At 46.1% G+C, this 15,439-nt stretch overlaps 1 protein-coding gene across 5 annotated transcripts in view; it reads left to right on the forward strand.

Annotated features, from left to right (window-relative positions):
* Positions 1-15,439, forward strand: part of LOC138261305 (polymeric immunoglobulin receptor-like) — a 278,961-nt gene that overhangs the window by 226,737 nt on the left and 36,785 nt on the right. For 4 of the 5 annotated variants that reach the window (XM_069210425.1, XM_069210511.1, XM_069210345.1 and 1 more), the window contains one exon: positions 8,360-8,419. The exons of the other annotated variant lie outside the window; for it this stretch is intronic. In XM_069210425.1, the coding sequence (XP_069066526.1) occupies positions 8,360-8,419 (60 nt within the window). The remainder of the gene's footprint in view (positions 1-8,359; positions 8,420-15,439) is intronic. 5 annotated transcript variants of the gene reach the window in all.

Consider the following 15,439-nt stretch of genomic DNA (forward strand, 5'->3'; position numbering starts at 1 on the left):
GAAGGCAACCAACAGTCCGCTTTTATCTTTGTGCTTAGTCTATCCTAAGTCTAATACAATAGTATATTTTAACTCTACCAGCCTGCTGTATAAAGTGCACATGCATTGTGCAAATATATAGTCTCTTTGGTTTTTTTAAAAGTGCCTTATAGTCGCTACCTGGCTGTTGTATCAGGATAATGAATGCTGGAGCCCATCACATCATAATTAGAATTTCCAATAAAGAACAAGTATTTTTTGGGCTTAAATTACGCTTCTCTGCTTGGCCTACGTACATAGCCATCATAAACCTAGATACTCCCCAGCGATCTTTTGCAAGACTCAAGAATTTTGTTTCCTGACAACCAAGAGGATTTGAGACTCTGCTCAGCCAGCCAATAACTGCTTGCCTGCAGGCGCGAATATGGAGTTGCAAAAAGAGTGGTTTGAGTAGCTCTGTTCTCTGTCCCAAAACTGCTGGGCAAGTGCAAAGAATGTGGGTAATTGTTTCTGTTTTGCATCTACATAGACAATTCGGTTGTGATGAGCATTTCTTCCATGTCGGTGTTGTGTCAAATTGTCCAAGTCGGTGAAACATAAACAAGCGTTTTATCACTGATGAGAAACATGGGCCTGATTACAACCTTTGCGGATGGGATACACCGTCACAAACGTGATGGATATCCCGCCACGTTTTACAAGTTCCATAGGATATAATGGAACTGGTAATATGGCTGACGGGATATCCGTCACATTTGTGATAGAGTATCCCATCCTCCAAGGTTGTAATTAGGCCCTATGTGTTCAAATATACTTGGGGCTTCAAGCTGTGGTATGTGTTAACAACTGTTCAAACATGTTATCTATTTGCGAATATTTTCCTGTCCTGCAGGAGAGACAAATAACTTGTTGAGGAGTTGCTTATTGGAAAGAAAGCTGATCTGTCCATAGCACTTCCCCATCCTTCTTTAATACTGAGATCTTCTATCGTCCATCCTAAATAGTCATACCAAGAATTTCTTACTTTTCTTCTCATCTGTGCCTTGAATTGCAGCCGTAACAGGCTTTTTCAAGGAGCAATTCGGTGAGGAGTGGAATTTCCAACAAAACTTCACAAAGGCTTTTTTGCTTCGTGATTCATGTTTATTTAAGCAGAATCACAGTCACACATGCACAGGAGAGATTGATTTAGGCAGGCTGAAGATGGCTTTATAATTGTTGGTTTGAAATAATTCCGCTTGACCACGTTCTTTCCAGGCAGGACTTCCAGGCCAAACACTACTGTGGAAACCAGTTGGGCTGCCATGATTGTTAACAGATACTCGTGCGATGGGCAACGGAGATTCTTTTGCAACAGTTTAAAGGCAAATGTTAATGAGTGCACTTTCGCCCACAGAGACCCAAGATGATGCTTAAGGGTCAGATGTCTTTCCCTTTATATGCTCAGATACCATAATGAGGATACCTCCTCAACTTGCTTTCCCTTGATGGACCAAGCTCGAGACTTGTATTTAGAGTCAACAAGGCAGAGTACTTTTGTCTTGTTCAAATTCAGTTCTGAGCCTTGCTGCTCAATTTATCCTGCCAATGCATTAATTGACCTTTGGAGCCCTACAGAAGTTTGAATCAGTTAGAATCAAGATGACAATGTCATCAGTGTACTGCTAGCACACAATTTGCTCAGTTGCCAATTTGGTGGAAAAGTCTCCACTTGTGTTAGATAGCTGTCCAAGTCGGCCAGCTATAGATTGAATAAACATGGGGCTAAAATGCACCCTTTTTTCAAGCCAATATTTATAAACAAAAAACTATAAACTCAAGTGAGAGCATAAAGATATCCCCAAAAATTGCTAAATTTGTTCTTCAAACGTTGCAATACAGCCCAGCCAAAGCGTTTCATCACTCACGGCCAAAAGCTAAGGCTTTTGCTTTGGCAGTGAGTGACAGGATATGGATGTGGAGTGTTGCATTTATTTGATATCGTTATTTGGATTTAAGGATAGTGGCCGACATTCATTGATTGCCATGAAACGATCAAGAGAATTGATATCTTCACGACTACTAAAAATCCCAGATGAAGTCAGTTTTAGGACAAAACACTTTGGCTGGGATGGATTGCGATGTTTGAAGAACAATAATAAAATCAATTGGATACTGTACTATGGCTCCACCTCGTGATGACCTTAAAGAAGGATTTGTTTGTTTATTGGACTTGTTTTTTGACCAATATGAAAGTTTAGCAAATTTCCTGGATATCTTTAAGAGTTCCCTTGAGTTTATGGGTTTTTGTTTATGATGAATGTTCCCCAAGTGTAAGAGGTTGAGCTCCATACCTGATACATAGAATTACAGACACTTGTGCGGCTGTTAAGAGCCAACACTGCCCTTCTGTATATGTGTCAAGCCATTATTTGCTTGGATTTGTAATGTAACTCTGCTACCATTTCCTACGTTGACCTGTGCCCATGTCTTGCTATACAGTGCTATATTGGCATTTAACAATTTATCTGGAATGCCCTATTCTGCGAGTTTTGTCCAAAGACAAAACTCTATCGAAGGCAGCGTTTTAATTGACAAAACATGTGAGTGGGCAAGTTTTTTTATGTATTGCCTTTGCTGCTATGATGGTAAGTACCAATAGCAAAACAATGAAAAATCAATCAGTAGTATCAGAGTTATGAATTTTTAAATATTTAAGTATAAATAGGACCAAAAACCACATGTGAAGGATTGGGCTGGCGGAACTTCCTGTTGGCAGGCAGTGCAAGTGACAAGGTTTTAGTGCTGATGGGCCAGTTCGAGGTTGCAAAGAGCCTACAAACTTCAATTCAGCTCTACTGATCCACACCCAGAGTCTGGGACCTGCATTGCACCATTTGGGGGTCAGAAGCTTACTCCAGCTGGATATGGGTGCTGACTATGGTGGTTGCGAGTCTGTTATGTCCCTGTGACTCTGAACAGGAGGCTAGCAGTGTAGCCCTTGAAGTCAATCTGGGAGTCCTGGATTCAGGTGCAGGTCCAAACCCCTCTGACTCAGGTAGGAGGGCAGACGGGCACCAATCCAGGAAGGCAGAAGTCCAGCAGGGCAGCAGTCCAGCTGAGTAGATTTTTTTTTATGAGGACATCAGTCCTTCCTGGCAGAGCCTCCACACGTACAGGAGTGTACCTACTTTGATGTCTAGGAATAGTTCCTGGAGGTTTCTGTTTGAAGTGCTTGGAAATTGATTAGTACCCTGCCTTGGCTCCAAGCTGGCTGCAATGACAATGTAGAGGTGGCAAGCTCTTTGTGTGAAGGCTGTGTCAGTTTTTCATTATAGTTTCATAGATACCAAATATGCTTACCTGGTCCCATTCAAAAGTCGGCACTTATTAAATGTAACAAGGCCACCCAATTGTAACCTAAGGGGCAAGCAGGACTCAGTAGTGAAAAACAGATTTTGGAGTTTTACACTACTAGGACATGTAAAACCTAAAACTACATGCCCATCCTTTTAATTACAATAAACTCAGCCCTATTGGCTACCTAGGGTCTACTTTAGGGGTGCCTTTATACAATAAAAGGGGAGTTTAAGGTTCGGCAAAGGAGTTATATTGTTATCTCGAATTAGCAGTTTCAAACTGCATTCAGGCAGGCCTGGGGCATGTTTTAAGGGGCTCTTTAAGTGGGTGGCACAACAAGTGCTGCAGGTCCACTAGTAGCATTTAATTTACAGGCCCTGGGTATAAGGTACACTACTCAATGGATTTATAAATAAAATATGCCAATCAGGTGTAAACTATTTTAACCATGTTTAAGGGACTGATCACAGACACTTTAGCACTAGTCAGCAGTGGTGAAGTACACATAGTCCAAAGGCCAACAAAAACGGCGAAAGGGTTGGGGGGAGACCACCGTTAGGCTGACAGTTCTAACAGAAATGTTCAGCTGGTAGCTTTAAGAAAAGGCCTATTTGAGCTATTGTGTCTCTGTAGCTTATATAGGAGGCCAGCCTACTGACCCTTGGAGTCCACTTCTTTGTTCTGGGTACAAGATGGAACAGGTGCAGTCCTGCCGGTCTCTTCTCCGGTCATAGATAGTAAATGTAGCCCTTTTCTGTTCCTCTTCAGATCCAGCATGTGTTCTGGAAAGGGTACTTGCGGATGCCACTTTTATGCCTGGTACCAGCTAGTTGGTGGTGTTAGGGGGATGGGGGAGTATGACTCATGAGTTCTCTTTAAACAATCAGGGAAAGCTCCCGGAGGTACCCCTCTTCACAGTTGCAGCACTTCCTGTCTGTCCTACTGCAAACAGTCCCACAGTGCCCCAAAGTAACCAATGAAATGTGCACCCCCTCCTCTTTGGTCATCCCGAACCAGTTCTGGAGTAACTCCTCTCCCACAGTGTTTGGTGCCTACCTGACAGGGGGAATAAAGGAGGGGGCTGGTCCAGGTATCAGCTAACATTTGCCAGTGACAGGGAAGGCCGCATTGAAGTAAATTATGTTCCTCAGTCTATCCCAACTGGACATCTTGTCAGAGGAACAAAATCAACTCCCCACACCCAAGCTTTTTTCTTTGCTCTGGCAGTAGTTTTTACACTTCATCAGGGCTATTCACCAGCTTAGTGACAGTTGACAGATAGCGCATATTAGACTCCAGCAGCTTCGGGCAGGGTAAAGGTAGCTTTCCAAAAGTCCTTCTTCTGTAATATTAATAAAAGTCCAACTTCAACTTTCAGTTGATTTTTGATTAAATATTAAAAAATTGTACTATGGCCTTTTGTAAATGTTAGGAATACCAATTAGGGGTTTAGCCTCTTTCTACATATTTTAGGGGCCTGGTGAGCAGTGTCCCAAAGCACTGAGTAAAAAAACAGCACAAACCAGCACAACAGTCTACAAAAAGTGGGGATGACCAGGGAAAGAGGGGCACTTTCTCACAGTATTCATTTTAGGAACAACGGGAAAAAGAATTAGGCATTGCCCTAGAGGATGGCGAATGGGAGTGAATCTTATAAATGCTTAGCAGTTTTGCTAAATGCGCATAAGGGAGGGAATACTTCCCAGAATGCTCTATATTGGGCAGTACTTGCCAATCATGGTACATAAATTTGACAGCACAAACTCAGACGTATACTGGAGAGGGTTAATTGAGCAATGACCACTATCTATCAAATGTCCTACGCGAATGCCCTCGGTTGCACACAGATTGAAATGGGATCTAAAAATGCTTGAGAACCTTCATTGATTCTATTATGATCCCCCTCATATATTGCTTACCCATGATGTGGACTGAAAAAAATATTTTTTCATGTTGTTAACTGAAAAACATACTAAGTTAATGCTCTTGGGAATCTGGAGGGCCTAGACGATAGTTAAGGCTCCCAGTTTTCTGTTTTTACTGATTTCTACTGATGAATACAGACAAAAATCAATGTGTTTCCTGTCCATATTTATTTTTAAAAGCGGAAAAGTTCTGCCAGCTGTGCTTCTTGTCAGAGACTCTCCATGCTTTCTTTGATGAAATCCAGGAACCAGCTGCACGGATAGACAGCATGGGGAGCTAAAAAACAGGATGAGATTTCCATAACTACAGGCATATGTTAGAATATATTTGTAGTTGAACCCTACTCCGTACCTGTGGGTGTAGTGTTTTGGTATATGCGGCTGCCTAATTTGCTAAAACGTGACAGCCATCCACATATGTCTGAACCTCTAAGAGTTAAATAAATGTAGAAATATACCATTTTATGATTCTATTTATTGTCAAACCACAAAATAAATATGGAGCAATACAAATAAGATGGTCAGAAAATAAATATGGATAAATTCAGACGGAAAATATTAATAAAATAAATACTATAAAAACGGGAACCATTAACTATAGTATGTAGCTGCAAAAGAATTTGCGGTTATTCAGTATGACAACCTGCCCTAAGAAATGCTAGAAAAGGAAGAAAAATAGTATATGACTATAATAAATGATATGTCAAAAGAGACTGTTGGAGGCACAGGATCAGAGGCCATCTTCTAGGCTAAACAATGGGGCTATAACACCGCATTGATCGCAGACCTCCCCTGTAAAGGATTTATGATGTAGGGTCACTTCACTGTTTTGCCCTTCCTTGCGTCAGCCTGAAGGTGTGGTGGTTGAGGATTTGTCAAGAGCCACTAGAGGTGGCGAGCTGTCATCTAGGTAGGCAAGGGTGCTGGTCGTGATGGCTTTGTAGATGATGTAGTAGATAGAGTTTATCTTGGGTGCCATGCTCCAGCACCTCATGCTAAGAGTGTGCTGCTAGATTCTTTCATAGGCAATAGTCTCTTTCAATATACTGATATTCTTTCATCTTTTAAGCAGTCAGCAGGGTTGCAGATCTGAAAGGATTCACAGCATATTTAGGCTGGCCTGATAAAGTACACAGTCTTAGGCCAAGATTCTGAAAGGTGTCACGGAACACAGCGCAGCAGCCAACAATGCTGTGCTGTGTTGCATGACAAGGAGGGAGCAGGAGAGTGCCATATTCACATAGGTATGGCTCTCTCCTCCCCTCTGCCTACCACCGGCACTAATTTCAGCTGCCATGTGCCACGCACACACCTTAGCCAGAGTGCGAGGGTGTGTGCGTAAGTCTAGCATAGGTTTTGTACTGGAAGGTATCCTTCCTGTACAAAATACTATGCCTAGACAAGTGAAAAACCTTTTCCTACTTTGTGTGTGTGCTGTACAGTGCAGCACATATGCAAAGTTGGAAAAGCACAGAGAAATGAAAGCATTACAGCGGCATTAATTGTTGGTGCTAAACCCTGTCTACTAATGTTTGTGAATAGGGTTTAGAATCAAAAAGCATGGGTGGGTGCATGGGAACGCCCATGTTCGACCCATGCAATGCCCCCTTGACGCAAAGCATTTCCCGTTGCTTTGAGTCACTTTTGGGTACTTTCCAGCGCAAAACAAGTCCTGCGCTGGAAGGTGAATCATTTTGAAAACATTTTGTTCTGGTTAGCGTCTGTTTTGTGAAGTTAACCCAGTGCAAAATGTTTGAGAATCTCCCACTTAGATTCTAAAAGTGGAGATAATCAAGTGGTAAAGTGAGTAGATCCATGCTGTATGATGTGGTGGGTGGAAGCAAAATGTGAATGGCGATTCAAGAGATCATTGGATAACCCCTGCTGACCAAAGGCCTCTGTATATATATTTTATAATAATTGTTTGAAAAAGCAATACTCTAGCAAAACAGCTAAAGCTATCTCCAGGCCAGGTCTAAAAATATTATACAGTCAGACAAATTTTCTAGTCTGTGAAATGTTTGGCTGTAGTAAAATGATAGAAATAATCTTAATCCACATTGGATACCCGGTGGTTTATCATTCATGAAAATAGCCAGAATTACATCATACACTTAGGACATTATGTAGATGATATATGTAATTAGAGGGAACTAAACTTTCTTTTGAATTACTCATTCTGTACAGTCCTATTCCACTCCTTCCATAGAGCAGTGCTTCACTTCTGAGCATGGCAACGGCTTTCCCTTTCCCACGCCATTTGGGCGATTTATGTCCAAGTTGTGGTTTATTCAACGAATAACTAGATCTGGTGTGCTTCTTCCTGCATCATGCAGCTCCGATGAGACATTTTACCATACACATTTGAGTTCTGCTGTTGTTGAATTATGCCTGTCCTATTTGCTGAATGTGAAAATGTATTATTTGATTTGTTCTTGCACTGCAAATATAATCGATAGGGCTGAAACAAATATGTTTGAACGATTCAACCACATAAAAGCAAAATTGCCCACAATGCAGTTAGGGAAGTCCAAAATATGTTACAACCAGGCAATCACTTTCTAAATTTGACTGGATCCAAACCTCATCAAATTTAGACATCTCCTAAAACTGATCTCTTGAGGGATCATATGGAGCAAGCATTTAAAATATCATACAAAACTCCTGAGAGATAGAACTAAGAACAAAACGTAATCTAGCTACATAAATATAAATAAACAAAAGCATATTTAGAAGACAATATTGCAAATGGCGAGATGTTCAGTGTCCTATGAGGTGAGCTATCCTTTGAGACCAGGGCATCCTTACAATTTTCCAGTTTTAATTCTTCCTAGCAAGCAGCGAACAAACACTGACAGACCAGTATAGCAATCGTTTACAGTAATGTTTGAGCGCTAATCTAGATTAGGGCTGTGACGCATATGATGACTGGCTTCCATAATGCACCAGTCAGGTTGGATGTAAAACTGATTCTGCTTTTGATGAATGATGCTATTGCTATGTACTGGCCTCTGTACCTTCTGCACCAGCATTATGTCTGCCTGCCTTTTGAAGAATGTTTCCTGACCCATAATCCTTCAATTGAACCAGTCTCCTCTTCTTATTTTCACTCCTAGATCCCTCAAAGACACGGACGATAGTAATACCAACAGTATCTCGAACCTTAGATGCAGAAGGTGAGGTCCTGTAAAGTATTCACCTTAATGTTCGTAGACGGACAACTTGTGAAGAACAACAGCATAAAGTAGTTTCCATCAGAACCAGCTCACCTGGAGGTTACAGGAGGCTTCAGTGTAACAGTATTCACAACTCTAAGGGCACTTTTTGCATTACCAGACACTGTAACATAGAGAAATATGAACTATGGGCCACATGTACAAAGCCAGTTTGTATTTCTTAACTGCCCGAATTGCTATTTCGCTCCGTTAAGAAATGCAAAATGGGCTTTTCTGATGTACAAAGCCCTTTAGGAAATCACAATTTGTTATCCTCTGAATAGGAAATCGCAAATAGGGATTACCTATTTGCTATTCCTTTTCAGATGTACAAAGCATTTCCTAAATGAGAATTGGGCATTTATAAAATCCAATTGCCATCGACTTCAAGTTGATGGTAACCATGAGGAATTTAAAAAAAGCACCCCAAAATGCTTTTTTTAAATTGCAATAGAGCACACACAATGACCCTTGTGCATCTGTGTGCTCTGCATGTGCACCACTATTTTTGAGGTGCATTTCAGTGGGCCTTTTTCCCATGTCCATTCTTGGCTTTGCATTTCCCAGATAGCAATTTCCTATTAGAAAATCACTATTTGGGAAATACAAAACAGGCCCATTGTCACAAATGGCATGGGATTTCTTATGTGCAACTTCCTAATACTGATTTCTACTTTGTCGGAATCACTATACACAAATCGGTATCTTGGTACATAGCATTTTGCATTTCCTAAATAGTAATTTTTATGAAGTCGATATTTAGGAAATGCAAAATTGCATTTTAGTACATCTGGCCCTATATCTTGTCTTACTGCTATACAGGAATTATTGGTATTCTTTAATTTCTGGTGAATAAAGAATTCTATAAAGTTATATTTCTATTTTGGATAGTTCAAATCAGAGTGTATGCACCCTGTGACGCTCATCTGGTAAGCATGGAAGATTTCTTTGTTTGAAAATATGGACTTTATAGAACAGGCCACCCTTCTCTGTTCATAGGCACCACAAAGGGACTTGTTACTCTGTTGATCATTCCTATTCCCCCCCCTGCTTTATCTAGTCCTCAGGTCCTTGCTAATGTTCTTACCTTTACTCTGATGGTGGGTTTATGTGCACTGGTGTATTGTCCTTAACTCAATATGGGGGGATGTGGCCTGACCAGCAAACATGGCGGCCGCGTGAATGCTCCGCTCCGCTCAGGCCCGACAGATATCCTCTTTGTATTGCCCCATCGGGGTCGGAAACTGTCACCGGCTGCAGGAGAGGAGAGGGGGAACACTGGAGGGGCCCCCGGTGACAAGCAAAGGTGCGTACAGCCAGGCGGATGAGAGCATCGGCCACGTCTGGTGAGGCAGTGCTTGCGGGCTAGCGTGTGCCTGAAAAGGAGTGACTGGGCCGAGGCAGCCACGCAACAGGGCAGCCTTGGGAGCCCCAGGGCCTCACGGCAACACATCGAGGGATAGAGACTGCTCCCTCACCGATGCCTACAAGAGACGATGAGAGGCCCGAGAAGGGCAGGGCATATCGGGGGAGAGGTCAGGCAGGACCATCCTGCACCTGCAGCACACAGTGAAAGCATTGAGGGGGATGCCTCTGGGGCGTTGGTCAGTCAGGCGCGCTGAGGTGGCACAGTATGGAAGACTCAGAGACAACCACCATGAGTACAGCATGACCTTTACACAGGACCCCTAGGATAAGATAGGGCCCATCTGGAGATCCCACAGACCCAGGCCCTGATAGATCCACAACACTGTCACGTCTTGCTGGGAGACATGCAGCGTTTCCCCTAGGGGCAATAGGCAGGGCTGCTAACATTGGTGGCAACAGGCCACGTCTGCCGTCTGCACTCTTGGATGACATCTCGGAGGGGAGCGAGCAGAACATTGGAGAAGGGCACCTGCACTGACAGTACACCCCATGACACTGAACCCCCCTGTTGGACAGGTCCGCCTTGGGGGGAGGAAAGTGACTCTAAACAAGGTCACAGGGGTTCCCACCAGACCCCTCTTGACGGTATCACTTGCCGTACCGAATGACTACTAATAACCGGAACAGAGCTAAGTCACAGGGGCGGCGCCGAGTAAGCAAAATGGCCCAAACGGACATGGCGAACCCTGTCCCGAACTCCTTGCAGGCCACACTAGACAAGATCCTGGGAGCCATAGAAGAATCAAAAACAACGCTTCAGCTGGAAATAGGCCAGGTATCCGCAGAACTGGGCCTGTTGAGAGCACACCACCAGAAGCTAGCAGACAGAGTCCAACGCACTGAAACCACGCTCACGGACTTAACCCCAGCGCACCAGGAGATTAAAGCCACCGTCTTACAGCTGACCGAACGTATCCAATGACTGGTTCGATGGGCCGAAGATGCTGAAGGTCGGAATCGGAGGAACAACTTGCGAGTTATCGGTCTTCCGGAAGGCGCCGAGGGCGCTGACATGGAGGCCTTCCAGGAGAGATGGCTGAGGGCAGAGGTAGCCCTGGAACAACTCTCCCCCTTTTTTGCATTGGAGAGAGCACATCGGGTGCCGTCAAGACCACTTGCCCCAGGCCGACCCCCACGAGCAGTAGTGGCTAAGCTATTGCATTACAGGGACAGAGACATACTGCTGCAATGAGCCAGAGAAGTCGGGCCCTACAGAGTGGGAAATGGGACAGTAACCCTCTTCCCAGACTTCACGGCAGAGGTACAGACCATGCAGGCCTCCTATGCAGCGGTAAAGGGGGTGCAGCGAGACAAGGGCATTCAGTACTGTAGGAAGTTGGATCTGTATATACTATTTTAAAGTAAGAAATAGTGTGCACAGAGTCCAAGGGTTCCCCTTAGAGGTAAGATAGTGGCAAAATTAGATAATTCTAATGCTCTATTTTGTGGTAGTGTGGTCGAGCAGTAACTTATCAGAGGGTAGTGTTAAGCATTTGTTGTACACACATAGGCAATAAATGGGGAACACACACTCAAAGACTAACTCCAGGCCAATAGGTTTTTATATAGAAAAAAATATTTTCTTAGTTTATTTTAAGAACCACAAATTCAAGTTTGAAGTAAGTACATAAAATGCATGGTACTCCACACAGGTAAGTTAGGAACTTTGAATTAAAGCAATATCATATACAGTCTTTGTTAAAATGGCAATAAGCTATTTTAAAAGTGGACACAGTGCAAAACTTAACAGTTCCTGGGGGAGGTAAGTAATGGTTAGTTTGTGAGGTAAGTAAGACACTTACAAGTCCTGTCCTGGAGGGTGCCTACACCCTCTTTGTGCCTCCTCCCTGAGGGGAGGGGGGCACATCCCTAATCCTATTGGGGGAATCCTCCAAAACTAAGATGGAGGATTTCTAAAGGCAGGGGTCACCTCAGCTCAGGGCACCTTAGGGGTTGTTTTCCTAATTATCTCCTCCAGCCTTGCCGCCAAAAGTGGGGGTAGTGGCCGGAGGGGTGGGCATCTCCACTAGCTGGGATTCCCTGGGGCGCTGTAACAAAGGGGGTGAGCCTTTGAGGCTCACCGCCAGGTGTTACAGGTCCTGCAGGGGGAGGTGTGAAGCACCTCCACCCAGTGCAGGCTTTGTTCCTGGCCACAGAGTGACAAAGGCACTGTCCCCATGTGGCCAGCAACTTGTCTGGTGTGTGGCAGGCTGGCAGAAACTGGTCAGCCCCACACTAGAAGTCGTATTGGTATTCAGGGGGCATCTCTAAGATTCCCTCTGGGTGCATGTTACAATAAATTGCACACCGGCATCAGTGTGCATTTATTGTGCTGAGAAGTTTGATACCAAACTTCCCAGATTTCAGTGTAGCCATTATGGAACTGCGGAGTTCATGTTTGACAAGCTCCCAGACCATATACTCTTAGGCTACCCTGCACTTACAATGTCTAAGGGTTTGCTTAGACACTGTAGGGGCATAGTGCTCATGCACATATGCCCTCACCTGTGGTATAGTGCACCCTGCCTTAGGGATTTAAGGCCTGCCAGAGGGGTGACTTACCTATGCCACAAGCATTGTGAGGTTGGCATGGCACTCTGAGGAGAGTGTCATGTCGACTTAGGGCCTTATTACAACCCTGGCGGTCACCGACCACCAGGGTTAAAGTGCCGTTCGTACCGCCAACATGCTGGCGGTACGAATTGCCATATCATGACCGCGGCGGTACCGCTGCGATCACACCGCCGGGACTCCAGCACTGACCTGGAGATTTTGACTCCCCTTACCGCCAGCCTATCCATGGTGGTAGACACCGCCATGGAAAGGCTGGCGGTAAGGGGAGTCGCGGGCCCCTGGGGGCCCCTGCACTGCCCATGCACTTGGCATGGGCAGTGGGGGGGCCCCCAGGCACAGCCCCATTGCGATTTTCACTGTCTGCCTGACAGACAGTGAAAAGCGCGACGGGTGCTGCTGAACCCGCCGCACCGCCACATTGCTGCCATTAGGAGCCGGCTGCAATGTTACGGCCGACATCCCCGCTGGGCCGGTGTGGAGGTCCAAATGTGGCCGGCGGGTTTCCGGCCGCATGGGCGACCGACTGGTGGTTCAGCCTTGGTGGTTGGCCTCGTCCGACTGCCAAGGTTGAAATGAGGGCCTTAATCTTTTTCTCTCCACCAGCACACACAAGCAGTGAGGCAGTGTGCATGTGCTGAGTGGGGGGTCCCCAGGGTGGCATAAGACATGCTGCAGCCCTTAGAGACCTTTCCTGGCATCAGGGCCCTTGGTACAAGGGGTACCAGTTACAAGGGACTTATCTGAGTGCCAGGGCTATGCCAATTGTGAAAGCAAAGGTACAGTTTAGGGAAAGAACACTGGTGCAGTGGCCTGGGTAGCAGGGTCCCAGCATACCTTCAATCAAAACTTAGCATCAGCAAAGGCAAAAAGTCTGGGGGTAACCATGCCAAAGAGGCATTTCCTTGCAAGTACTCACTCCTGTTCCCAGCCAGGCTGCGAGTGATCATAGAGGGGTGCATCACCTTCTTCCAAACCCCCGAGGAAGCATGGGAGTGGTTGGAATCACATAAAGCTGTTGGGGATTACCACACCAAAATGGGAATGGCAACACAGCGTGGACGCAGGAGAATGAGGAGACAACGAAATAGGTCCCGACGAGAACTGGACCAACCCCAGCACAGAATGCACAGGACAGAAAGGCAGCCCTAAAGGCAGTGGCATCACTACGGAATGTAGACCCGACTGGCAGCGCTAGCGGAGGGGACTCAGACCGCCATACACCTTCCACAGACTCGGACTCCCATCACTCTGATGAGGCTCCAAGAGTGACCCCCCAAACCGCAGATGATCTGGGTTGATCTTGGCCCAGTGTCACCAACCCCAGGATGAGGGTTCCTGATAGAACTTGGGGCCATGACGGCCACTGATACCCCCAGCTTCTCTGCCGCTATAACACAAATGGCGAGAACACTGTGGCCCTCATTATGACCCTGGCGGTTGGTGATACAGTGGTGGTAATACCATCAACAGGCTGGCAGTAATTACCGCCAAATTATGACCATGGCGGAAAGATCTCCAAAAGACAGCCAATGTACCACACCGACCGCCATAGTGGAAACAACAGCCACCACGGTGGGAGCCGCCTACAGCAGTGTTCTACCCACCATATTATGACCCTGCAAACCGCCCCCTTTTCCGGGGCGGTACCAACTACATCAAAAGCCTGGCAGAAATGGAGCTCAGAAGGGAAAGGACTCACCAATGGAGACACAGGGAAGAACCACGCCGCCATGGAACCTGAACTGCATGTCTTCCCCATGATCTTCTAGTTTCTGCTCCACCACGAACACCAACACCGGCGAAGACAACGATGGTGAGTAGAGCCACCTAGCACACAAAGGAGGGTGGGAGGAAAAAGAGAGTGACACACATATGCACAACACACACCCCATGCCGCAACACCATACACACAACCAGCTGCATTACAAAAACAATTTTACCCCGTAACTCAGATGAATAATGCGAGGACAAAACAATTTCGCAAAAGTGAATGTAATGAGATCAACACAGCATGAAAAATAAGTTAGGCAAGATAATAGATATATACATATGTACAGAAAAAGGGACACAGCCCAGTCCACTATTTGCGTAGTCCACATGCCAAAGTCCAAGGCCACACATGTCACCTGCTTCAACACGGAGAGAACACTGCAGGGGCATCAGTTGGTAAATAGGCAGGCACCTCAGGGGGACGGTGGGGGGCACCTCAGCCAGTTAATGGAACAAGACCTCTGGTTCTGGAGGGGGCAACGTGCCCTGTGCTTGATCCTGGGGAGTGATGGGCATGTGGGTGTCATACCCACTGGTTCTGGAGGGGGCAACATGCCCTGTGCTCGATCCTGGTGAGTGATGGGCCACAGTCTCTCAAGTGGGTGTCTCCCACACTAGTTCTGGAGGGGACAACATGCCCTGTGCTTGATCCTGGGGAGTGATGGGCATGTGGGTATCATACCCACTGGTTCTGGAGGGGGCAACGTGCCCTGTGCTTGATCCTGGCGAGTGATGGGCCACAGTCTCTAAGGTGGGTGTCATACCCACTGGTTCTGGAGGTGGCAACGTGCCATGTGTTTGATCCTGGGGAGTGCAAGGTCACAGTCTCTCAGCTGGGTGTCATACCCACTGGCTTTGAGAGGGCAGGTCGCATGGCAGCCCATGGAGGCAACATTACATACCATCCGCCAGGAGTGACGGCTGCACAGTGGTACTGGCGCTGCTGGTAGGGGGAGGCTCCTTCCCATCCCCTGCAACCTTGGATGGCTGCGCAGTAGTGGTGGTGCTGCTGGTGAGGGGGAGGCTCCTGCACATCCTCTGCAACCTTGGACGGATGCTCAACCATGGTTGGTGGTGGGGGCTCCGTCTCAGTTCCTGCCCCAGGCCCCTTGGTCTTCCTACCTGTTGGTGCAGGCTCCTTGGTCTTACTGGCAGCTGGGGCAGGCTCCTTTCCCTTCTTTCCTGCTGGTGCAGGCTCCTTGGTCTTCC

This window comes from Pleurodeles waltl, chromosome 1_1 (assembly GCF_031143425.1).
Source record: "Pleurodeles waltl isolate 20211129_DDA chromosome 1_1, aPleWal1.hap1.20221129, whole genome shotgun sequence".
Lineage (NCBI taxonomy): Eukaryota > Metazoa > Chordata > Amphibia > Caudata > Salamandridae > Pleurodeles > Pleurodeles waltl.